Source organism: Stegostoma tigrinum, chromosome 45 (genome assembly GCF_030684315.1).
Source record: "Stegostoma tigrinum isolate sSteTig4 chromosome 45, sSteTig4.hap1, whole genome shotgun sequence".
Lineage (NCBI taxonomy): Eukaryota > Metazoa > Chordata > Chondrichthyes > Orectolobiformes > Stegostomatidae > Stegostoma > Stegostoma tigrinum.
Genome location: NC_081398.1, coordinates 6924685 through 6951081, shown reverse-complemented (window position 1 = coordinate 6951081; position 26397 = coordinate 6924685). Strand labels below are relative to the sequence as shown.

General features: G+C 49.3%; 1 protein-coding gene across 2 annotated transcripts; it reads right to left on the bottom strand.

Annotated features, from left to right (window-relative positions):
- Window positions 1-583: 583 nt before the first annotated feature.
- LOC125448833 (plasminogen activator inhibitor 1) lies at window positions 584-16968 on the bottom strand. 2 transcript variants are annotated; one of them, XM_048524408.2, is made up of 9 exons: window positions 16843-16968; window positions 14049-14328; window positions 9574-9807; window positions 8953-9150; window positions 8252-8450; window positions 6548-6648; window positions 4790-4876; window positions 3441-3524; window positions 584-1904 (listed from the first exon to the last, which is right to left on the bottom strand). In XM_048524408.2, the coding sequence occupies exons 2-9, from the start codon at window positions 14311-14313 to the stop codon at window positions 1867-1869; spliced, it is 1206 nt and encodes a 401-aa protein (XP_048380365.1). In that variant the 5' UTR covers window positions 14314-14328; window positions 16843-16968; the 3' UTR covers window positions 584-1866. The 2 variants fall into 2 exon arrangements, with proteins under 2 accessions (XP_048380365.1, XP_048380366.1); XM_048524409.2 differs by having other exon boundaries at window positions 16848-16968.
- Window positions 16969-26397: the final 9429 nt, after the last annotated feature.

The window sequence follows — 26397 nt, the reverse complement described above, 5'->3', positions numbered from 1 at the left end:
ACCAAAGTGCATACACTTAAAATTTGAGCCAGGTCATTCAGGGACAATACCAGAAAGACGAGGAGCAGGAATCTGAAATTTAATCTATCCTCCTGTTACCGCGAAACAAAATTGTGGGCTGAAGGTTGATTGAAAATTTCGAAATACACACATGGGGATCAACAGGCACTGGAATGATGTCAAGTCATTCTCAAGTTGAATGGTGGAATGTTCCTGTGGCAGTGTCCCCACCTCCGAACCAGGAGGCCTGGTTCAAATTTAAAAAGTGAAAACGACTGCGGATGCCGGAAATCAGAAACAAGATTGCTGGGGCAGCATCTGTAGAAAGAAATCAGAACTGTCCTTCAGGGTCCGGGGACTCCAGATCCTGTCTGACAACAGCGATAGAATACCCCCTTCCCCTCCCCCATTTCTGAAGAAGGGTCCCGACCCGAAACATCAAGCTTTCCTGCTCCTCTGATGCTGCTGGGCCTGCTGTGTTCATCCAGCTCCACACCTTGTTATCTCAGATTCTCCAGCATCAGCAGTTCCTACTATCTCTGATAGAATACCCAACCTTGTCCTCAGCAGTATCCACATCCAGTTCTGAAGGTGGTTAGCTTTTTTTTATTTAAAATACAAAACATTTCTTAAGTCAAAAGAAATAAATTACACAAATCTGAAAATATATTACAAACTACACCATGAGGTTTCATATTTTCCAAAGTGAAGCAATAGTGCAAGTTTTGGTACAGAGATGTGTGTGTAAATACAGATGAAAAGGTCTTGCATGTTCACAGTCAGCAAGCAAATAGCTGGTCCCCAAGCATTTTAACATCCCCCTCAACAGCAGGGAAATTAACATAAGATTTCGGCACAGGGTAGGAATTGACAGAGTTGGAACTGACATTGGAAATTGACATTGAAAGGAACGTTGAAATTGAAGGGGAAAGTGAGCGTGATATTCCATTAATGGTCCCAAATTTGCATCACACAGCGGGGCAACATACAATCTTGCCCTTCCTCACACTCCCCTGGTGAAGTATCTCCCTCACGCAGAGGCTGGGGTTGGGAGGGTAGACTGGGAATGTCACAACACGTCCCACCTCCCATCCAAAACGCGATTGGGCCATTCGGGCTGTAGCTGAGTTCTTTCAATGTTCCACGCCTGTGTCCCAGACCAGGGGATTGGCTGAACCCCGGGCTGGCCGTAGAAACGCCAGGATTCGGCTTCAACGGGGCATATCGGTCTATATTTATCCCTCAACTCGAGTTGCTCTACTCAGTCGTTTGGGGTTACATGGGATCTTGCTGTGCACCTGTTGGCGGCTGTGCCTAGAGAGTAAATTCACCGACATCTGAGGTGGGGGGTTTGGCAATAATGGTGACCTACAATTGGTCCAAGTGCCACAGAGATCAAGGGCAAAGGTTACTGGGGTGTATTTGATTGGAACATACACAGTGAAGTTGGTGTGGGTTGGGGGGGGAGCGGTTGGCGTCATATTCCAGTGGAGGGTGGGTTCAGTTGCCGGAGCTAAGCGCAAGGGCTTTGGGAAACCATTCCGAACCAAGATGGCATCAGACATTCCAAGCGGCTAATGAACAGACAAAACGAGACCTTGCGAGTTGTGAAATGAATGGGATCACTGGCGTGACTGTGGATTAGGAAATGACATCTAACGAAGGCTGAAGTTCAAGTCACTGCTGGTTAAATGTGAGCGAGATCCAGGCAGAAAATTGGTCATCATCCCCAGATTCCAGAAAAAACTTCCTTCCCTCATTGTACGTTTTTCTTCCGGTTAATTCCAGTTTTTTTTACTGCTTTCCGTTGCGGCTTTTGACAGAGATGATACCTGAGTATTGTCTTTTCAGAGCTGGCCTCATGCTCTAGGGTTCCATGACTTGGCCCATGAAGAGGATGGTGCCTACAAAACAAGACAAGCACCGTTACTGAAACAAATCTCAACCTTGCAGACCATCCGAGCCTGTTGGCATTCCGTCAGAATCCTTGGGATTTAGTCCTCGCAACTTCCCTGACAGGAGCACAAAAGCTGATGTTTCGGGCCCGGACCCTTCATCAGAGAGGGGGATGGGGTGAGGGTTCTGGAATAAATAGGGAGAGAGGGGGAGGCGGACCGAAGATGGAGAGAAAAGAAGATAGGTGGAGAGAGTGTAGGTGGGGAGGTAGGGAGGGGATAGGTCAGTCCAGGGAAGACGGACAGGTCAAGGAGGTGGGATGAGGTTAGTAGGTAGGAAATGGAGGTGCGGCTTGGGGTGGGAGGAAGGGATGGGTGAGAGGAAGAACAGGTTAGGGAAGCGGAGACAGGCTGGGCTGGTTTTGGGATGCAGTGGGTAGAGGGGACGAGCTGGGCTGGTTTTGGGATGCAGTGGGGGAAGGGGAGATTTTGAAGCTTGTGAAATCCACATTGATACCATTGGGCTGCAGGGTTCCCAAGCGGAATATGAGTTGCTGTTCCTGCAACCTTCGGGTGGCATCATTGTGGCACTGCAGGAGGCCCATGATGGACATGTCGTCTGAGGAATGTGAGGGGGAGTTGAAATGGTTCGCGACTGGGAGGTGCAGTTGTTTGTTGCGAACTGAGCGGAGGTGTTCTGCAAAGCGGTCCCCAAGCCTCTGCTTGGTTTCCCCAATGTAGAGGAAGCCACACCGGGTACAATGGATACAATATACCACATTTGCAGATGTGCAGGTGAACCTCTGCTTAATATGGAAAATCATCTTACACACACACACACAAAGTGGTTTAACTACAGCTTCTTCCCAGCTGCTATTAGACTGCTGAATGGACCTCTGACTTCAAATCATGTTGACTTTGCTCTGCGCACCTCCTGTGCAGTATAACTTGTATGCCTTGCTCTGTCTGAGTGCTCAATGATCTCTATGCCCTTGTTTGCTAATGGTCTGCCTGTACTGCTCACAAAACAAAACTTTTCATACAATTATGACACAGCAAATCAAATCAAAACCATTTTGAGTTTGTGTCTGTCTGTGCATGTACATGCATCTGTGTGTGTGTGTGTGCGTGCGTGTGAGCGTGTGTGTGTGTGTGAGAGAGCTTGAGTGTGTGTGTTTGAGTGTGTGTGCGCATGAGATAGATTTTGTGTGTGTGTATTTGAGTGTGTGTGTGCGTGAGAGAATGTGTGCGTGAGACAGATTTTGTGTGTGTGTGTGTGTGTGTGTGTGTGTGCGTGCGCATGACAGAATGCGTACATGTATATGTGTGTGTGTGTGCGTATGTGTGCAAGACACATTGTGTGTTTGTGTGCGCCTGTGTAAGCTGGACAAATGGGAATGCACTACAGCTCAGCCATGATTGCTGGAGCCCCTTCCTGTTTCTGAAACGGTGGAACAGGCCCTAGCACCGACAGTCCTGTTGCCGTCTTTGTGCTATAAAGGAGCCAACATGGCCGCCTCCCCATCGACCCTCTCGTTGCCTTACCTGTGGGGTTGTGCCTGACCAAGAAGAGGAAGGGCCTGTCGATCACAACCTCAAATGGCGCCATACGTTCATAAAGGACGGCAGCTGTGAACAAAAAGCAAAATGTCAGTCCATCAACGTGACCACACAGTTCATTCTCACACCCAGTGTACAATAATGCTTTCAGTTGAAGCCTCCCTGAACGAAATGCTTTGAAAAACATTTTATGAAATATCGGGGCTGTCAGTAAACAGTTTGGCTGTAACGATGTAGTTGCAAGCTCTGACCACAGGGTGGCGAGTGGGGCTGAGTTGACAGTCTCCCTCCTATCGCCATCTTGCTTTTCTGAAGTTCAGATGCCAGGACAAAATGCCAGGCATGGAGGCGCCCAGCTGTGCTGGCATGTGTAAACCTCCCCACTGTACGGAAACAGATTCACGGCTGAGCCTGTAATGCGCTTAGAATGGCTGACGCATCAGGGCAATCTTCAGAGGGAGAGCTTTGACTGTCATGGCCCAAGGCAATACAGAGACGCAGAGAGTTATTTGTTGGGGGTTGAGTGAAGGAGGAGAAAGGTGATCTCGGCCTGACGTGAAGATCTTTTTCATCTTCAGCGTCCAGGTATTCCAGTGGCCTGGCCTGGCGGTCTCAGGTGATTTCATCTGAAGACTGTATCTTCAGCGTATCCCATCATTCTTAAATTAGCGTTCCCTGAACCCAGGAGCCATTAACTGAACAGTGATGAACTTTGTCTTAAACTGTACTTTTGTTTTTGTTATTATGAATGAAGTCTGTTATTGATGTCGGTGGGGTGACTTTTTTAACTTTCCACGATATTTTTCACGCAAAAGTACCCACGACAATAAATTTCTGTTCTATTCTACACTCGTTCCAAAACCCAGCCCAGGATGGCGAGGGGATGTCCTAGTGGTATACTGTTAATGCAGCTAATATTCTGGGGAGCTGGGCTCAAACCCCACCGGGGCAGATTGAACTCAGTGAAGAATGTGGAATGAAATGATAACCATGAAATGGACGGTGATTGTTGGGGGAAAAAAAGCCCATCAAATTCATTAATACCCCCTTAACGAAGGAAACTGCTGCCCTGACAATTGACTCCAGGCCGACAGCGAAGTGGTTGACTTCTCACTGCTCTCTGGCCAATGAGGGATGGGCAATAAATGGGCAATAAATCCTGAGAATGAAAATATAAGAGTTTGGAGAGGCGCAAGGCTGAAGCAACTCTACAACAGCAGCAAGGCATCCCAGCTACCGCCCATTTTTCCAGTCCCACTGCATCTAAAATCAGGAAAACCTCAGCATTAAGGGTGCGTTGAGCATTCGGATGCAGTTAGCACATTGAAACTTACCAGTGGCAGCAGATGCCTTGGTCCCACTCTCATTGACCTCGATCTTGACTTTCTGCAGAGCCTTCGCGACAAACAGCTGCTCGCTGGCTGCACCGGGACGAGGAAGAGGAGACAAGAGGATTAGTGGGCAATCTGATCCTGCCAAGGGGATAGAAGGAACCTGGCATCTCCCATGGCTCACCCACCTAGCCTGCACATCCCCGGACCATACACCTTGGCCAACCCACCACTAACCTGCACATCTTTGGAACGAAGGAGGAAACCAGAGCAAACTTGCACGGACATAGGGAGAACATGCAAATTCCACACGGACAGTCATCCAAGGGTGGAATTGTGCCCCAATCCCTGGCGCTGTGAGGTAGCAGTGCTAACCATTGAGCCACTGTGCCAAGCTTCACTTGTTCGCCAGCTTTCCTGAACTGTCTCCCCCCAAATAGACCATCACCAACTATCCCGACACCCTTGCCAGAATACTCTGCACTTACCCCATCCCAGACGGAAGCATTGTGGTTATTGTGCTAAAGCTTACCCATGACAACATACAGCAAGCTTTTTATTATCCGGCACCTACAGGACCAGGAATGTGCTGGTTGACTCATATTCTGGATAATCAAGAGGTCCACACCATCAACATAAAAACACTCAGTGAGTAAAGAAATGCAATGCAGCAAAGAAATACACTGGCACGGTGGCTCAGTGGTTAGCACTGCAGCCTCACAGCGCCAGGGATCCGGGTTCGATTCCTGCCTCAGATAACTGTCTATGTGGAGTTTGCACAGTCTCCCCACGTCTGCATGGGTTTCCTCCCACAGTCCAAAGATGGGCAGGCTGGGTGGATGGGCCATGCTAAATTGCCTGTAGTGTTCTGGGGTGTGTGTGGGTTGTAGGGGAAGGGTCTGGGTGGGATGCTGCAAGGGACGGTGTGGACTTGTTGGGCTGAAGGGGCTGTTTCCACACTGTAGGGAATCTAAACCTCATTGTTATGCTTTATTTACAGCATAAGTCACTTCAATCATAATGCAACTTTGCCCTAAATTAAACAGCCTTCTCACAAACCCTCACCTGATTGCCCTGCGATCATGTTATTTGAGGAGAAATTCACTCAAAATTGAATTAACTGTTGATATTTTGTGATGGTTCGATTGAACAGCAAGTATATTTACACTGAGGCCAATAAATTGAAAAAAAAACAGGATAATACAGTAAACATGGTATTTGAGAGATATTTTGCCGGTTATTGAGGAAGCCGGCTCAGAAGGCACCGGTTAATAGAAAACGCCGGCTCAGCAATGCGCTTGTGTGACTGAGAGTAGGCTAGGTGCCGGTCAATCAGCAATGTTCGGCAGGGAGATGACGGTTAATCGAGAGGATCTGTCACTAGATGCCGGTTAATCGAAGGGAACAGCGGGCAACGTTAGTAACGCCGAAAGATTGCAAATAATGTGCCGGTTAATCAAGATGCCGGTTAAACAAAGTTTGCTGTATGTAGAAACACAGAAATTCGGAGCAGGGGTGGCCCTTCAAGCCTGCTCCACCATTCACCGTATTCACGGGCTGATCATCCAATGGAGTCCTCGCTTTCTCCCCAATCCTTTGATCCCTTTAGCCCTAAGAACTACGTCCAACTCCTTAATGAAGTCATACAATATTTTGACCTTAAACGCTTTCCGCAGCTCTACAGGTTCACCACCCCCTGGGCGAAGACATTTCTGCCCATCTCAGTCCGAAATGGTTCACTCAGTGTCCTGAGATACTTACTGCTAATCTTGCTGAGGTCAGCCTTTCTAGCGTTAAAGATGTCCGTTATTCCCATCGCTGTCAGTGACTTCCTCAGATCCACCTCACTATCCAGGGAAAATCTACCAAAAAGGAGAGAAAGAAATATGTACAAACAAGATAAGGGAAATGCCTGGTTAAGATTTTAAGATTACATCGACCTGTTTCGGATTTATTTGGACATATCTCTGAGGTTGGCACATCCCAAGGAGGGATTTGAACTGGATGGGAGGTCAAGGTTCAGTGATGATGCTCCTTGACTAGCTACCCAGCACTTTCGCACCACAGCAGATGGTGGAATCTCAATTTGATATCGATCGCCCCCTGATGGTTACCATGTAACCGCAGTCAATTTTTGCTGAAAACAATAGCCATTCTGGTGCACAAATGTTTTGGGATGATCTACCATCCTGGCCGACATGTGACTCCAGACCCACAGCAATGTAGTTGGCTCTTAACTGCCCCTTTCAACAAGGGCAATTAGGGTGCATTGAGTATGGGAGTTGGGACATCATGTTGTGTCTGTCATCATGTTGGGCAGAGGTAAGGCTACTCTGGAATTGTAGCGTTCTGGTCACCCTGCTTTAGGAAAAATGTTGTGAATCTGGAAAAGGTTCAGAAAAGATTTACAACGATGTTACCAAGATTGGAAGGATGTTATGTTGCGGCTCTACAAGACATTGGTAGGGTCACATTTGGAATACTGCATTCAATTTTGGTCGCCCTGCGATAGGAAGGATGGTATTAAACTGGAATGGGTTCAGAAAAGATTTACGAGGATGTTACCAGGTCTGGAGGGGTTGAGTTATAAGGAAAGGCTGGATAGACTGGAGCCTTTTTCCCTGGTTGGAGACTGAGGGATGACCTTATATAGGGTTATAAAATCATGAGGGACATGGAGACGGTGAATAGACAAGGTCTTTTTCCCCAGGGCAGGAGAGTCTAAAACGAGAGGGCATAGGTTTAAAGTGAGAGGGGAAAGAGTTAAAAAGCGACCTGAGGGGCAGAGAGCGGTGTACATGTGGCATGAGCTGCCAGAGGAAGTGGTGGAGGCTGGTACAATAACATTTAAAAGAGATCTGGATGGGTACATGAATAGGAAGGGTTGAGAGGGATGGGGGCCAAATGCTGGCAAAATAGAACGAGATTAGTTTGGGAAACCTGGTCAGTATGGCTGAGTTGGGCTGAAGGGTCTGTACAACTTAGTAAATGCCCACATTCCACAACAAGTATTTTTTAACAACCCCACACTCTGCCACCCTCTGAACACGATCAGATTACCAACACCGTCAGAGGGACAGGCGGCCTGGAGTTAATCTCCAGGTGAAGACTCTGTATGTTTGTACGTTTAAAGCTACACCATATTCGCGTAAATGTGGGAGGGGGTGCAGCTCAAGGGCTAAAGAGTGACAGACTGAAAGACCTAGTTAAAAGGTCCAAAGCAGATCGAACTGAAAGCAGAACGGGTTCGAGGGGTCGAATGGCCTAACCTGTGCTCAGGCCAAGTAGGCCTTAAGCCTGCCCGCTCACAGGGGCTAACCTTGCCCACTGCCCCGGGAATTTTGAGCGTAATCAGGGCCCCAGCTCTGTCTGAGGGACCCGTCTCCTCCACCACCGCACCCCCCCCCCAACTCCACCCCTCCCCCAACCGCCCGGTGCCAGCGCTGCCGCCCCCATCACACTTACTTGGGCAGGACGAGTTGGCGCTTGACGGTCTCCAGGCTTCGTGTCCACTCATCGACCAGCGAGACTGTGATGATGTCCGTGAGGGCGGAGAGCGGGACCTCCTTGCGGAACGGGGCCACGATGTACATGCTGAGGGTCTCGCCATGGTAGGGCAGCTCGATCACGTCATAGTCCAGGCCGCTGGGAGTCACAAACTCACCTGCAGGAAGAAGGTCGGGCCAAATGAGACTCTTTCTAGTTTGGGGAAATTTGGTCGGCATGGACGAGATGGACCAAAAGGGTTCTATGGCAGAGTCTCAAAGTAACTCCCACCCCCCACCAGGCATTTTGCATGCCTCCTGTGACCTCGTTTGGCACCCACTGGCACTGCCAACGCTCCTTAATTCCAAGGAGAAGTTGGCAAACAGCGTGAGGAAGAGTTGAATCTTTATGAGCAACAAAAGATGGGCCAGGAGCTTCAGGGAGGGAATCTCAGGAGCCTTGTATCCAGGCAGCCGGGAGGGGAACAACAGAGGGCACCAGGAGTTTCAGGGAGGGAATCTCAGGAGCCTTGTATCCAGGCAGCCAGGAGGGGAGCAACAGAGGGGACCAGGAGTTTCAGGGAGGGAATTTCAGGGGCCTTGTACCCAGGCAGCCAGGAGGGGAACAACAGAGGGGAAGGCAAACACACGCACTCAGACCAGCGGGAACTGTTCACTCACTGGCATTCAGCTTGGCGCTCTGCGACATCATGGGCACCAGGATCTTGGTGCCATCCTCCTTGTAGAATACTCGCTGGTGGGTGGCCTTGGCAGGGAATGGCATCTTCCAGAGCCCCTTGAAGTAGACAGCGTTGATCAGAACCATGCGGGTCAGAACTGGGTCCAGCATACCCGGGCGGAGAAACTTGGGGATCATGCCTGGCATGGGGCAGGACCAAGAATTCTAGTTAGACTGGTTAACACTGGCAAGTCAAAGCTAAAACCCAGACCACCCCCCAATATGGTCAGCTCAACACTCGCTGTAGGCAGACCAACCCATACTTCTCTCTTGTCATCAGGTTACCACCCCCCACCTGATTGACCCCATCCCCACCGATTTTGTCTCTGCAGAAATGTTTTGTTCCAACATTAAGCTCGGCATCAGAAGCTCAATTTCACCTCGCTACCTAATTACTGTATTAAGCCCTCCCAGGAGAGAGACAGCACAGGGGTTAGATACGGAGTAAAGCTCCCTCTACACTGTGACCCCAAACACTCCCAGGTCAGGGGGTGCTGCCCAGCCGCATCACTCCGAGTCGGCGCTGAGTACAAATTGAACCGGGCAGCTGCTGGGGAACTCACCCCTGGTTTGTACTTCCACCCATTTGTTGATGAGGTAGGTCGCCGTGTTGGCATCATGGAAGTAGATCTGTTTGGGCCACCCGTTGAAAGCACGGCGGTAGCTTTTCAGGTAGGCATTCTGGAGCTGCATATTCCTCTGAACGAACACGCTGCTGGCCGAGTAGACAATGTCGCGGTTGCTCTTGGCGGTCAGGTCTTTCTGGAGATGTTTCAGGGCCAGCGGCACACCCTTGTCTGCCCAGAGAGAGAAGAAATCCGACTGAGTCTTGAGCTCCCAATGCCCATCTCTTCAAACAAGCCTTTGCCCACCCGACCCAGAGGCTCAGCCTCACTTTCAGGCTTGGTGCTAGCCTTGGCCCACTCAACCACCGTCACTGCCTGAAACCCAGTTGGCATCTGAATGCCAAGTTGTTGTTATAGACTGGGGTCACAGGAGGGGTCAACGCATCAAAGACCCCCATATATCTCACCAAAGAGAGCCCTTTCTGGGAGAGAGAGAGGGAGACAGAGAAAAAGAAAGAGAGAGAGAGCAAAAGATGAAAGAAAACCATGGCGGGCACTAATTCCTGGGTCATGCCCAATGGCGGAGATGGCCCAGATGGACAGACATTTTGTCCCCTTCCTCCCAGAGAGAGGGTCTTTCAGAATTGGGCAGAGGAGGTTCTAGACTCAGGGCAGGGGGACATGTCTGAATTTGAAAGGAGCGGGAGCCGAGGTCCGCATGCTTGGAGGAGAGCAGGGCAGAGGGTGTCACATAGGAGCAGGAAGAGACCATTCGGCCCAGTGAGCTTCTTCTGCCATTCAATCAGATCATGGCCTAACCCCATCTAGCTGCCTTCGTTTCTTTGCTTCGCAAGAACGTCACTTTCTCTTTTGGATGGGGCTTGGTGGTGTGGGAGGGTCAGAGAGCAAGCCGAAGGGAGCCAACCGCAGCTGCGTTGGACGTTTGGTTGGGTGGGGGCGCGGGGTGGGGGAGGGATGGTCAGCTGTTCGGTTTGGGATCCCTCACATCTGGGGAATCCGAGTGGAAATGGGACGAGGGTCGAGACATGGTAGCCACGAGGTTGGGTTTGGTAAGTTTGTAGAGTGAGGCCGGCAAAGAGGCCCACCGTGAGGGGGGTGCTCGCTGCCCCAAGGTGGGGCCCCGCGGCGCCCATTTTGCATACAGCAAGATCCTGCTGAAACGCAGCTCCACGTGGTGCGCACCTGCCCCTCTCCACACGAAGATGTTTCTCCCAGCAATCTTTGCGAGCGTCTCCCGAATGTCGGTCTCCCTGCACGCGCCCAGACTCCTTTGTGACTTCTAATGGTGAATAACGAGCCTTATTTTCACCAGCCTTTGCCCCTGCTGCTTGCTCTGGCCAGAATCTGAAAGGGAGCTCCCCTGAGTGGGAGAGCTCAATGCGGGTGTTGGGGTCTGGCACTCGTGACCCAGGCCCGGTTTGGTTCCGCAATACTGACTCCTACCACCAGAGGCCCTCGGTTAGCCATGCAGGCAGGAGGCCAGAAGGAACTGGCAGGGAGGTCATTCAATAGGATCGTGGAACATTCCTACCGTGGCAAGGAGTTCTCTGAGAGAAGAAATTCCTCCTCATCTCAGGCTTAAATGTGCGCACCTTTATTTTGAGACTGTGCCCTCTGCTCCCAGACTCTCCCGTGAGGGGAAACATCCTCTCAGCACTGACCCTTTAAGGATCAATGAGATCACCTCTCATTCTACTAAACTCCAATGAATAGATTCACACATTCACCTCCCCCCCCACCTACAAAATGCGGGGATCATCGTGAACTTTGTCTGAACTGTCCCCAACGAAATGATGTCTTTCCTTAAATAAGTCGGGACAAAGCAGCTCAATTTGGTTAACAAACTAAAGGGAGGGTACCCTAATATTACGCTTAGACACTTTGCTACCCTTGGAATTTCACATTGCATGCAGGCCGTCAACAGGGTGCTCTAATTTGTTTAAACCCCTCCCCCCACCTTACCTCGGTGTCTTGTTTGCATTCAACAGTACTGACTCGTTTCTGACTATTAACACCTATCCTATATCCATATCATTCTTCTACCACCACTGCAGTTTGCTCTGGGCTCCATCCAGTTGTTCCTCCCTTTCGCCAATAGTATATATAATTAAATCAATTTTCCAGTCCTCAGTTGTGCAGAAGAGTCACTAATTCTGTTTCTGACTCTTCATGGATGCTGCCAAACCCTGTTGAGTTCACCTGTGGCCTGTGATAATGGGATCTGCAGATGCTGGAGAATCCAAGATAACAAAGTGTGGAGCTGGATGAGCACAGCAGGCCAAGCAGCATCTTAGGAGCACAAAAGCTGACGTTTCGGGCCTCTGATGAAGGGTCTAGGCCCGAAACGTCAGCTTTTGTGCTCCTAAGATGCTGCTTGGCCTGCTGTGCTCATCCAGCTCCACACCTTGTTACCTGTGGTCTGTGTCTTGTTTGTTTATAGTTTTGCTTTCAGCCAGGCATATCTTTAATCTGGCAAAAGCAACTTATGCCAAATCAAAGCTTTGTCTTCTCAACTGCAGTCACCCTCCCTTTATCCCCTGTTCTTTGGCCCCTGTTGATTTCTGTTAATCTATCCCTGATCTGCCTCTTCTGTTCCCTTATCCCTCTGTAACACCATAAGGCCCAGGATGTTTTGGAATGCTGCATTCAATTCCGGTCTCCCTGCTATAGGAAAGACATCGCTAAATTTGAAAGGGTTCAGAAAAGATTTACAAGGATGTTGCCATGGCTGGAGGGTTTAGGCTGTAGGGATGGGCTGAGGCTATTTTCCCTGGAGTATCGGAGGCTGAGGGGTGACCTTACAGAGTCTATAAAGTTATGAGAGGTGTGGATAGAGTGAACAGTCAAGGTCTTTTTCCCCAGGGTAGGGGAGTCCAAAACTAGAGGGCATAGGTTTAAGCAGAGAGGGGAAAGATTTAAAAAGGGACCTGAGGAGTAATTTTTTCACACTGAGGGTGGTGCGTATATAGAATGAGCTGCCAGAGGAAGTGGTGGGGGCTGGTACAATTACAACATTTAAAAGGCATCTGGGTGGATACATGAATAGGAAGGGTTTAGAGGGATATGGGCCAAATACTGGCAAATGGGACTGGCTTAATTTAGGATATCTAGTCAGCATGGACAAGTTGGGCTGAAGGGCCTGTTTCTGTGCTGTACTACTCCGTGATTCAAAGATTCATAGAAACCAAAAGAACTGTGGATGCTGTAAATCAGAAACAGAAACAAAATTTACTGGAAAAGCTCAGCAGGTCTGGCAGCATCTGTGCAGAGAAATCAGAGTTAGCATTCGGGGTCGAGTGACCCTTCCTCAGAACTCTAAGCTTCTGTCTCTCCCCTCTCTCTCTCTCTCTCTCCTGCCAAATGTTGCCAGACCTGCTGAGTTTCTCCAGCACGAGGTCTGGTCTTATTACAATTGGTAAACTAAGTCAGCAATTTCACTGCTGGTTTCTGTAATTTCTAGCTCCGATCTTCCTACGCCCATATAACAAGGCAAATGGGATTATTCACACCTGGCTGTGTCTGACTAGGAGCAAAAAGCAGGATAAGACAGAAGACTGATTCACATTGACGTCTATCCTGTTGATATACACTTCAGACATGAGTCCCTCACCTTCCCAGCCTCCCAGGGCAGGCCCGCTCTCAGTACAAAACACAGGGCAGGCGCAGAATGGAAAGTGAACTATTCTCTCTCTCTTTCTCTGTCAGAAAATGAATGAGTGAGCGATGCACACCCTCATTCACTCTCACACAGATAGACAGAGGGGTACCCACATAACTCACACAGAATCACACTCATTCACTGCAAGGGAGACAGAGAGAGAGAGAGAGAGAGAGAAAGAGAGTGAGGCACACACAGACGCAGAGAGAGACACAGAGAAAGAGACAGAGACAGATGGAGAGAGAGAGCAATGGAGATGCACACAGAGAGAGAGAGAGAGATTCACAGATGCAGAGAAATTCACGCGCAGATGCAGAGAGATATACAGACACACACACACAGATGCACAGAGAGAGGCACACACATACACGCACACTCAAATGCCAAGAGACAGTGATACACACACAGATGAAGATAGAGAGAGAAAGACTGATACAGAGACACACACACACACAGATGCAGAGAAAGTGAGTCACACATGCATAGAGAAAGAGAGAGAGATGCATGCACGCACAGATGCACAGAGAGAGAGAGAGAGACACGCAGAGAGAGACACATACAGATGCAGAGAGAGAGACACGCAGAGAGAGACACATACAGATGCAGAGACACACACACAGAGGTGCAGCGAGAGAGAGAGAGAGAGAGAGACAGAGACTCACGCACAGACAGACAGAGAGCAGCAAGCTTCCCTGTGCTAAACACAGGGGTGTATCTCTGCACTGAAGCCAGCGTTTCATTTACAGACCCCCTGCCCCACACCCAGCCCCCGGACCCCGGATCCCAGGCTCACCTTTCAGCCGGTATCCCATGGCGTTCCACAGCTGCTCGAGGGTGTTCCCAGCCGCTCCGAGTTGAGCCATTCCTATCAGGGCCGTTGCTCCGTACGGCGAGAGCACCACGTTTCGGTCGCCGACCGATGCGGCCACTTCTCGGAACAGGCGGATCCCAAAATCGGCGCTGAGCTCGGGGATGGACGACCTGGTGTCAGCCTGGCAGAGGGCAGCTGCGACAAGCAGGAAGCTGGCCAGGCATGGGATGGATTGGGAGCGGATCATTGTGGCGTTTCTGGTCTGAAAGAGAAGGGTGGACTACTCAGCTGTCAGCGGGGAAACCCAGACCCAACGTCACCGCTCACGGTCAGCACTGCGCAGAAATGGGCTGCTCAACCGCAACGCAGAGCATTCGCAGCACAGGAGGAGGGATTGAGTGCTTTATGTGGAGCTGAGAAGAATGAGAGGAGACCTAACTGTGATGTACAAGAAGAGGACTGACAGCAAGATTCCAGCACATGGCGCACTCTTTGGAAGTCTGAGCGGTGCTAAAGAAATGCATTTGTTTTGGTAGTGGGGATTGGGAGCAGGCATTAAGACACAGCTCTTCAGATGTGGCAGAGGGCCAGCATATCTGATCGGAGTTAACTATTTGAACATAGGGCGTATGTTAAAAAAAATCTACTCAGCAAATAAGGGGAGTCTGCTGGCATTAGTGGGCTGGTGGGTGGGGAGGATTATTACAACAATTCTCATTATTATAATAACAGCATTGTTGAATCTACACTTAATCCACTTGAATAGTTGAGGCAATGATCTCTATTTAACTTCCCAACTCAGAACGACAGCGTGGGACTCTGTCCTCACTATAGTGGAGTGCTCAGGCTCTGGACTGAGACTTGAATCCACAACACTGTGACTCAGAGAGCTCCCTTAAACACACAGAATGCAAATATAAACACAATCGCGACAAAGTCACTTCCTATGGCACAAAATTAGAACTCTCTGTCCCAACTACAGTTGCAAACCAATCTCGAGAGGGACTGGGTAAGTGATACAGCCCAGCTGTATTAGCCCTCGTAATAACAAAACTGATCTCTCTCGCTCTCTCTGGCTGCCCAGACACCTCCACCCCTGTTGTTTCTCACAGCAGTCAGTTGCAAAGGCAAGCACACCAGTCCCACTTCGTCAAGATCGGCATAGATTAATGTAGCTAAGCGCATTGATGTAGAGACGCAAACAAGCATTCAAATTCTCATGTATACACACACTTTCTCTCAATCATGCATGCACACAGGGACATAAAATATTAGACAGGGAAACACATACACTAACACAGCCGAGCACATCGATATTCACAACAAGCACACACACACACACAGACATGCATTCTCGTGCTCATATACACACTCTCTTCAGTCGCACCATAGACACACACACACACACACACACACACACACACACACACACACACACACACAGAGCCAAGCACTTCAATAGAGACAAGTGCACACACACACTCTCTCACACACACAATCTCTTGCGCACACACACTCTCTCGCGCACACACACTCTCTCGCGCACACACACTCTCTCACGCACACAGTCTCGCAAACACACAGACAGACACATGCAAACACACACACACTCTCTCTAAATCACACATTGACAGATGTCCGCACGTGCTCACACTCAGACACACACTCACAGACACACACTCTCTCGCCCCACAAACAGAGATTTTGGATTCACACAAACATTGACTACACCTGGAGGACCATCGGCTCAATAAAAGACATGCTTAGGTCTGCTCGAAACCTATTGGCCCTCCAGAGCAAGGAGCTGACCCTGACAGAGTGTTGCAGACTGGCGCATTCCAAGGTCCAGGACAACATGCTGAGGGACACACTCAAGCTTGGGGCAGCTACCGCCAAGGTGCAGTGGGGAAAGACCGCCGTCGGAGGTCTACCTGCTGAAGCTAAGTGGGGGCCCATTCAGTTATTGGACCCTCCAAGTGCCTCAAATGTATGTAAACATCATCTTGTACAAGTTAGAAATGCCTTTGGTATGTTGGCTGGATAGAATCAAACTCGAGTGTTTGATTGTTCTTTCATATACTACTGTACAGAGCCGAGCTGCTTCTGTGACAAGCTTCGCATATAAAAGATATTTTGTTACAAATAAAGCACATTTTTGACATTTTTAAAAAATGGTGCACAGAAAAAGACACAGGTAAACACACCCACGCTCACAGACACACACACCTATACATCCACAAACACAGACCGACAAATCTATAGACACACGAACACATATTCACACAGGCACACTGACAGATGCACGCCCGCACTTTTGCACAATTGATCTCTCTCAACAGTAGCGCAACAGTTGCAGAAAGACTTCAGGCCAAATCAACACAGACTCAGGGAGACACATACACGTGTTCAAAGATAGAGGAGCAGAGGAGCAGATTTAATATTACACAGGGAGACAGGCACACACAGAGTAACAGATATAGTGTCAGAAATACAAACTTGCACAAATCTGGAGTCAGGAATAAACACATACACAAATACAGGGCCAGGAATAAAAACACAGACACACACACACACAGAGTAACAGATATAGTGTCAGGAATAAACACATACACACACACACACACACACACACACACACACACACACACACACACACACACACACAAATATAGGGTCAAAAATAAACACACACAAATATCGGGTCAGGAATAAAAATGCACACACACACACTGACACATAGAACCGAACGTACAGCGCTGCACATTGAGTGACTTACAGTACCAGGTAGTGCTCTCTCTCTCTCTCTCCTGTTCTCTGCTGCACTGCACTGTGCTGTTCGCTGTTTGCTGTTTGAGGTTTTCCCTGTGTCTACAGCAGACTTCGTCCTGCTTTCAATGCAGCTTACAACTCTTCTCATGCACCTCTCGTCCCTCCTCTGCCTTTTATATGCCTTGGTAACGGAAGCTGATTTGCTGAGTAAATCACTACTGGGCCAGAGATCACACCACCCCCCCACTCTTCCCCACCCCCACCATAGTTACAGTAAACAAGACAATACAGGCTGTCTCAACTGTATTGACAAGAATACAGCAGTGCTCCCCTGGCCCCACCCGCCCTCCCCCCACCAGGCTCCTAGTGTCCGACACAACTGACTGTTAACCAACTCACTTCCACTGGGGTACAGTACCGGTGGGCACAGGTCTGTCACTGTGTAACACTGGGGTACAGTACCGGTGGGCACAGGTCTGTCACTGTGTAACACTGGGGTACAGTACCGGTGGGGGACAGGTCTGTCACTGTGTAACACTGGGGTACAGTACCGGTGGGGACAGGTCTGTCACTGTATAACACTGGGGTACAGTACCGGTGGGGGACAGGTCTGTCACTGTATTACACTGGGGTACAGTACCGGTGGGGGACAGGTCTGTATCTGTGTAACACTGGGGTACAGTACCTGTGGGGGACAGGTCTGTATCTGTGTAACACTGGGGTACAGTACCGGTGGGGACAGGCCTGTCAGTATATAACACTGGGGTACAGTACCGGTGGGGCACAGGTCTGTCACTGTATAACACTGGGGTACAGTACCGGTGGGGACAGGTCTGTCACTGTGTAACACTGGGGTACAGTACCGGTGGGGACAGGTCTGTCACTGTGTAACACTGGGGTACAGTGCCAGTGGGCACAGGTCTGTCACTGTGTAACACTGGGGTACAGTACCGGTGGGGGACAGGTCTGTCACTGTGTAACACTGGGGTACAGTACCGGTGGGGGACAGGTCTGTCACTGTATAACGCTGGGGTACAGTACCGGTGGGGGACAGGTCTGTCACTGTGTAACACTGGGGTACAGTACCGGTGGGGGACAGGTCTGTCACTGTGTAACACTGGGGTACAGTACCGGTGGGGGACAGGTCTGTATCTGTGTAACACTGGGGTACAGTACCGGTGGGCACAGGTCTGTCACTGTGTAACACTGGGGTACAGTACCGGTGGGGGACAGGTCTGTCACTGTGTAACACTGGGGTACAGTACCGGTGGGGGACAGGTCTGTCACTGTGTAACACTGGGGTACAGTACCGGTGGGGACAGGTCTGTCACTGTGTAACACTGGGGTACAGTACCAGTGGGCACAGGTCTGTCACTGTATAACACTGGGGTACAGTACCGGTGGGGGACAGGTCTGTATCTGTGTAACACTGGGGTACAGTACCGGTGGGGGACAGGTCTGTCACTGTGTAACACTGGGGTACAGTACCGGTGGGGGACAGGTCTGTCACTGTATAACGCTGGGGTACAGTACCGGTGGGGACAGGTCTGTCGCTGTATAACACTGGGGTACAGTAGCGGTGGGGACAGGTCTGTCACTGTGTAACACTGGGGTACAGTACCAGTGGGCACAGGTCTGTCACTGTATAACACTGGGGTACAGTACCGGTGGGGGACAGGTCTGTATCTGTGTAACACTGGGGTACAGTACCGGTGGGGGACAGGTCTGTATCTGTGTAACACTGGGGTACAGTACCGGTGGGGACAGGCCTGTCAGTATATAACACTGGGGTACAGTACCGGTGGGGCACAGGTCTGTCACTGTATAACACTGGGGTACAGTACCGGTGGGGGACAGGTCTGTCACTGTGTAACACTGGGATACAGTACCGGTGGGGCACAGGTCTGTCACTGTATAACACTGGGGTACAGTACCGGTGGGGACAGGTCTGTCACTGTGTAACACTGGGGTACAGTACCGGTGGGGACAGGTCTGTCACTGTGTAACACTGGGGTACAGTGCCAGTGGGCACAGGTCTGTCACTGTGTAACACTGGGGTACAGTACCGGTGGGGGACAGGTCTATCACTGTGTAACACTGGGGTACAGTACCGGTGGGGGACAGGTCTGTCACTGTATAACGCTGGGGTACAGTACCGGTGGGGGACAGGTCTGTCACTGTGTAACACTGGGGTACAGTACCGGTGGGGGACAGGTCTGTCACTGTATAACGCTGGGGTACAGTACCGGTGGGGACAGGTCTGTCACTGTATTACACTGGGGTACAGTACCGGTGGGGACAGGTCTGTCACTGTGTAACACTGGGGTACAGTGCCAGTGGGCACAGGTCTGTCACTGTGTAACACTGGGGTACAGTACCGGTGGGGGACAGGTCTGTCACTGTGTAACACTGGGGTACAGTACCGGTGGGGGACAGGTCTGTCACTGTATAACACTGGGGTACAGTATTACTGGGGACAGGTCTGTCACTGTATAACACTGGGGTACAGTACCGGTGGGGGACAGGTCTGTCACTGTATAACGCTGGGGTACAGTACCGGTGGGGGACAGGTCTGTCACTGTGTAACACTGGGGTACAGTACCGGTGGGGGACAGGTCTGTCACTGTATGACGCTGGGGGTACAGTGCTCGTGTGGATAGTGCTAACACATCCCTCTTTACCTGGTACAGAACCCACTGTGGAAACACAAGCCTCCAATTGCAGGTGTAGAAAGTGAAAGCACGGGAAGGGGTTTTGCCCTGTTGGTGGTGCTGTCTCTCAGGTGAGGCCCAGATAACCAGCCTCACAACTGTTCAGAAAAGATGCCCCAGCCTGTTACCAGGATCAACAGGACTCCAAAAGCCCGAGCCATCATTTACCCCGGAATTAAGGCCGATGAGAGCAGACAGACTTTAGTGCTGGTCGTGGCGAGCTTGCTCTGCGAGAAATGTGTTCGAGCATCTGCAGTTTACTATCTCCGAGTGAGAAACGGCCGCTGGATCCCACTCGTTACACTCCGTCAAATACACTGCGTCACTCCCTGCTGAACAAGGGCAGCAGACACTGATGCTGTTTGATTTCAGAATAAAACTGCTCCCTCCTGTTCCAAAAGACAAGAGCTCAGCTCATTTCAGGGACGCTGCTGTCATTCCGTCTACTTCCACTATGTGGCAGCAAAGTGACCTTGCCCCTCCACTCTCCCAGATTCCCATACTATCCCAACAGGGAATCAATGCCCAGGGACTAGCCAAGGGATACAGTCCAGGGAAGGCGTGTGCCCTCTTTGTACCGGAGTTTGGGGGTGGGCAGTAGTGTCAGGGAGCCCGCTTTCGTGTATTTTACAGAGGTCTTTTCTGAAGGCGGCCCAAATCAGATGTTGTTTTCTTGAGAGAAGTTCGAGAGGGTATCCTTCCGGGAATCGAACCCATTCCGTTTCCTCACTTTCTCTTCTGATGGTACCTTCAGTACAGTTCCGAAGGTGCCAGGTGCCCCCCGCCCCACCAAACGCATACACCCAGTCTCTGCCCATGTGCTCAAGACTCGCAGCAATCACCATTTTGCTCATCACCCCAACAAAGCAAACCAGGACAGGACTTACACAGTTAATGGTACCAGGCCCTGGGGAGTGTTGACCAACACGAGAGACCAATGAGAAAGTGGCATCCCATGTAGACAGGATGGTGAAGAAGGCACAAAAGCAGAAGTTGCTGGAAAAGCTCAGCAGGTCTGGCATCATCTGTGAAGAGAAACTGAAGGAGGGACACCGGGCCCGAAAGGTTTACTCTGATTTGTTTTCTTCACAGATGCTGTCAGACCTGCTGAGCTTTTCCAGCAACTTCTGTTCTTGTCCCTTCCGGGGGGAAGATACAGAAACTTAAACACATGTACTAACAGATTCAGGAACAGCTTCTTCCCCGCTGTTATTGGACTCCTGAATGGACCTCTCAAACTTCAAATCGAATGCTGGTCTCGCTCATTATGTATCTTCTCTTCATCCAAAACTTAGTATTCCTTACTCTGTTCTAATGCCCTAATGCACTCTGTACGATATGGTCTGACTGTATTGCATGCAAACAAAACTTTTCACTGTGCTTAGGTACATGTGATGATAATAAGTTAAATCAAAGTTGTGGAAGTACAGGACTTTGATGAGGCCACTTTTGGATTTCTGCATTCTGTTCTGGCTGCCCTGCTGTGGCCAAAAACAAAGTTGCTGGAAAAGCTCAGCAGGTCTGGCAGAATCTGTGAGGAAAATATCAGAGTTCCTCAGAAGGGTAACTGGACCCCGAAACGTTAACTCTCATTTGTTTCTTCACAGATGCTGTCAGACCTGCTGAGCTTTTCCAGCAACTTCTGTTCTTGCTCCTGATTCACAGCATCTGCAGTTCTTTCAGTTCTTATTGAGCATTATCATTCCTTTGTTGCTTTGCAGATAAGTCAGGTCTTGGGTCAGATGCGTTATTTAATGAACAGTTTTGAGTCCTTACGAATTAGCAATTGCAACTGTGTGCCATTTAACCATGTTCTGCAAATTAGTGTATTCTTGTCAACTAAAATTGCTGTATTTAAAAATAAAAGAGAGAATGGTGAAAATTCTTATTCTGAAGCAGTGTCCCCTGTTTTTAGTTTACACCTACACAAATACCAAGCTCCTTAAGATTTTAAATGTTTCACAAAAGCCACCCTTACTCATCTTAGTTCTAAATGCGAGTCATACCACTTCTGGACCACTATGAAGAATTCTGAGCCCCTGATTATAGCTAGGGTAGACTGGCATTGGAGGCAGAGACAGTAGGAACTGCAGTTGCTGGAGAATCTGAGATAACAAGGTTTTGAGCTGGATGAACACAGCAGGCCAAACAGCCTCAGAGGAGCAGGAAAGTTGACATTTCAGGTCTGGACCCTTCTTCAGGCTTTGGAGGCAGTCTGGAGAAGATTCTTTAGGCTGGTAATAAGGATGGAGAATGTTTCTTATGAGGAGAGGTTGAGTAGGTCAGGCCTGTACTCATAGGAGTTTAGAGGGATGAGAAGTGACCTTATTGAAACATACAAGATTCTTATGGGAAACTGACAGGGGAGATGGAGAGAGGTTGTTTCCCATTGTGGGAGAGTCTAGGACCAGAAGGATATTGTCGCAGATTAAAGGGAAGCTGAGGAAGAATTTCTTCTCTCAGAAGGGAGTGAATCTATGGAATTCTTCACCGCAGAGGACTATTGAGGCTGGGTCATTGAGTACATTCATGGTTGAGCTAGATGCAAAATCAGGAAGGGAATTGAGGGGAAAAGCCAGGAAAGTGGAGCTGAAGATGATCAGATCAGCCACAATCTCATTAGTCGATGGGCCGAATGGGCTGTTTCTACTCCTGCATCTTCGATGATGTGGAATGGTGATCAGCAAGCCAATCTTACCAGCACTGCCCCAGCCATTTTCCAGAGGGGAAGCCTGGGAAGATTCACTTCAAAATTAATTGCTGCGACATTAGCATCATGGTGGCTCAGTGGTTAACACTGCTGCCTCACGGCTCCGGGGACCTGGGTTCGATTCCACCCTCAGGTGACTGTCTGTGTGGAGTTTGTATGTTCTCCCTGTGTCTACGTGGGTTTTCTCCGGTGTGTCATTTTCCTCCCACAGTCCAAAGATGCTAAATTGTCCCATAGTGTCCAGGCTGAGCGCATTAACCATGGGAAATGCTGGGTTATAGAATTGGGGAATGGGCCTTCAGAGGGTTGGTGTGCACTCGATGGGCTGAAGGGCCTGCTTCCATACTGTCAGGATTCTATGACCTTATTACTACGGGGATGGGTTCCAGATGATGACAAATAGGACTGGATTAGTTTAGGATATCTGGTCAGCATGGACAAGTTGGACTGAAGGGTCTGTTTCTGTGCTGTGCATCTCTATGATTACATCCTGACATAAATGGTGAGTCAGTCAGGAGTGTGAGGGAATGCCCCTACTTTACCCTGGGTGGGGGCAGCTCCAACAACACTCAAGAAGCTTGATACCTTTCAGGACAAAGCAGCCCCCTGCTTGATTGGCCCCACATTCACTCCCTCTACCACCGCTGCTCAGTCGCAGCAGTGTGTACCATCTACAAGGAGCTCGACAGAAATTCACCAAAGGCCCTTAGACCACGGCTCCCTAACCTATAATCTCTACCATCTAGAAGGACAAGGGCAGCAGATACATGGGAATACCGCCCCCTGCAAATTCCCCTCCGAGTCACTCCTCATCCTGACTTGGAAATATATCGGCTGTTCCTTCAGTGTTCCTGGGTCAAAATCCTGGATCTCCCTCCCTTAAGACACTGTCTGGCGTGTGTGTGTGTGTGTGTGTGTGTGTGTGTGTGTGTGTGTGTGTGTGTGTGTGTGTGCGTCTGCGTGTGTGTGTGTGTGTGTGTGTGTGTGTGTGTGTGTGTGCGTGTGCGTCTGTGTGTGTGTGTGTGTGTGTGTGTGTGTGTGTGTGTGTGTGTGACTACAGAGTTTTACTTAGCCAATATACCCAGCATCCCTTGCTGTTTAGCCGTCTGTGGGTGCTCCTATCCCACGCGGACTGCTGCATTCTATGAAGGCAGTTCATCCCCATTTTCTTAAGGGGCATTTAGGGATGGACAACAAAATGTGGTTTGGTCAACAGTGCCCATGAACCACAAATAAATATTAAAAACAAGCTTGTCAATTTTGTACAGTTCTGTTGCAATTGGCATGCATGTGGAACATTAGGTGAAATGCATCAGTCTCTTTAATGGGGGAGTGGAGGGGTTCGAGGGGTAAGTGGGGTAACACATCCTTGCATTCACCATGCACCTTAATCTCAGACCGAAGAGAGATCTCTGCACTGATCAGAGATGACCTTCTGCCGATGCTGTGGCTTTCAGGGGTGCATTCTGTCCTGTTTTCTTTTAAGAGAGAGATTGAATGAGAGGTACTGAGCCATCCATGGTAATTACAAACAGTTTATAAGGCCTTGGGTTGTTTTTCAAAGTCGGAACAATAGAAGCAGCCTGGATGGGTGCTGCTAGCTCTCACAGAGCCAAGATTTCCAGCCTTCCTTTCACTTTTAGATTCAATGGAATCTGTTGGCATCTGAAGGAAATCGAAGCCATTTTATCACCTCTCTTGGCTACAGCTAGAAGCTTCCTGCTGTAGACGTTGCATGTGAGAATATCTGATTTCTGAATTTGCCTTTTTGCCAAGGGGTGTGTTTGTGGAATATGTGGAAGAGTTAATTCATAATACTTATTGTACCTATTATTCTGTTAAGCTTTCCAGCATTTTGTTTTGTTGTATTCGAACTATATTCGAGCATAAACAGTGTTTTGCTTAATATTATCCAGTTGGATTGCACCTGGAACACAGCAATTTAAACTTGTAAATGAGAAAAAAAATTATAAATTTATAAAGAAGAAAAAGTTAGGGTCCATGCTACCTTTGAAACATAACTTGAGGATGTCTGGTCCATAACAAACTGAAGAATTCCAATGTCCTTCCCCTCCTGTGCATAGGCGCAGAGGAGTCGGGGGCAGGGGGCAATGGCTGAAGGGGTTTTGTGAGGACCCCAAACAGGGTCTATTCCCAGATCCGAGGGAATAGGTGCAGTGGGAACCTTGTTCAGACAGTTTTCCTTCAGCTCTTGGTTATCACCGTGTGAGATTAGAGCTTGCGTCTAAGCCCTTTGTTTGTGTTTCCATGGTTGCAGACGGGAGTTTTTGTTTGGAACTGTCTGAAGGCCTCAGATCCTGTCACCGGTCAGCTAGGAGCTGACGAATAGGAGTTGGACAATCCGAGACTGTGTCCACCAGCTTCCACCCCCGCAGCCCATTCGTTCTCCCCAGCCCTCCCCGGTCGTGCTCAGGCCTGAGGCTCAGTGTTTGCAGAATTGGAGACTGAAATGTTGCTCACGCTCTCAGTTAATTTACAGGGAATGTGAGCCAATCTTGAAATAACGAACCGTCCCTTCTTAAGCTGTTCAAATGGGGAGATTGAATGCTGAAGGAAAGCAGGGATTAGGTACAGAGTCAAGCTCTCTCTACTCTTCAAACTGAAAGTGAAACCTACTCTACACTGTCCCCAGTTAAAACACTCCCAGGGCAGGGAAAGCACAGGGTTAGATAGAGAGTAAAGCTTCCTCTACACTGTCCCCCATCATGCACTCCCAGGGCACGGACAGCACAGGGTTAGATACAGAGTAAAGCTCCCTCGACACTGTCTGGGAGCAGACTTTTAACCCATAACAGCAGCACAGCGGAAGCTATTGGAATTCAGCAGGCCTGGTCGCATCTGTAGAGAGGGAAACAGAGTTAACCATATGAGTCCTCTTTGAAGGAAGGTCTCATTGGGCTTGTAATGTAAACTTCTGTTTTTGTCTCTCCATAGCTGCTGCTGGATCTGCTGAGTTTCTCTCGCCTCCTCTGCATTTATGTCAGCTCATAATTCGCCGTGCAAAACGTCTGTCATCGCAGGGTCAAATTTCCTGGACATCCGGCTAATTAGTGTAAAACTGCCTTCCCCCGATAGTCAGCTTGGTTGTGTAAATTTCTTTCACCTTGAACACTTTTATTAAATCTCCCGTCAACTTTCTCGATTCTGAGGAGAACACTGTCACCTTCACTCTACCCCCTGTTCCCCCTTGACTAATAGCTGCTCTGGTAATATCACAGAGATGCAGAGGCATACAGTATGGAAGCAGACCCTTCGGCCCAACTTTTCTAAACCAACCCAATATTCTAAACTAATCCATTCCATTTTGCCAGCATTTGGCCCATATCCCTTCCTATTCATCTACCCATCCAGATGCCTTTTAAGTGTTGTAACTGTACCAGCCTCCTCCACTTCCTCTGGCAGCTCATTCCACACACACGCCACCCTCTGCATGAACATGTTACCCCTTAAACTCCTTTTAAATCTTTCCTCTGTCACCTCAAACCTATACCCCTCTGGTTTTGGTCTCCCCTACTCTGGGGAAAAGCCTCCGCTATTCACCCCTCATAATTTTATAAACCTCTACAAGGTCACCCCTCAGCGTCTGACACTCTGGAGAAAATAGCCTGGCCTATTCAACTTCTCACTACAGCTCAAACTCTCCAAACCTGGCGAATCCTTACAAACATCTTTCCGAAGGCAGGGAGACCAGGATTGAAAGCAGTATTCCAAAAAGTGGCCCTAACCTATGTCCTGTACGGCCGCAACATGACCCTCCCAACTCCTTTACTGAATGCACTGGCCAATAAAGGCAAGCGCCCCAAATGCCCCCTTCACCACCCTCCGACTCCACATCCAAAGACCATTTGCGTGCTCACCAACACCTTGGTGCCCTCTTCGAAGTGGAACGCCCCAAAATGAAAGCAATACTTCAGCTGAGGTCTAACTCATGCTTTTTATTAAAACATTCCATGAGCAAGTAAGGATACTAAGTGATCAGTGCAGTGAAGGGAATGTTGTTGATTGCTACGAGAGGAATGGAATCTAAATGCAACGAGGTGTTGCTACATTTGAGCAAGCTTCGAGCAAGACCACATCTGAAGAGGAGCGATATGAATCACCTGTTTAGTATTCAGGTTGT

Coding starts and splice junctions, on each gene's coding strand:
- LOC125448833 (XM_048524408.2), bottom strand. CDS start 14,313: ATGATCCGCTCCCAATCCATCCCATGCCTGGCCAGCTTCCTGCTTGTC. Junction 9,808..14,048: donor CATGGGATACCGGCTGAAAG/GTGAGCCTGGGA, acceptor CTCTCTGGGCAG/ACAAGGGTGTGCCGCTGGCC. Junction 8,451..8,952: donor GAGCGCCAAGCTGAATGCCA/GTGAGTGAACAG, acceptor TTCTTCCTGCAG/GTGAGTTTGTGACTCCCAGC.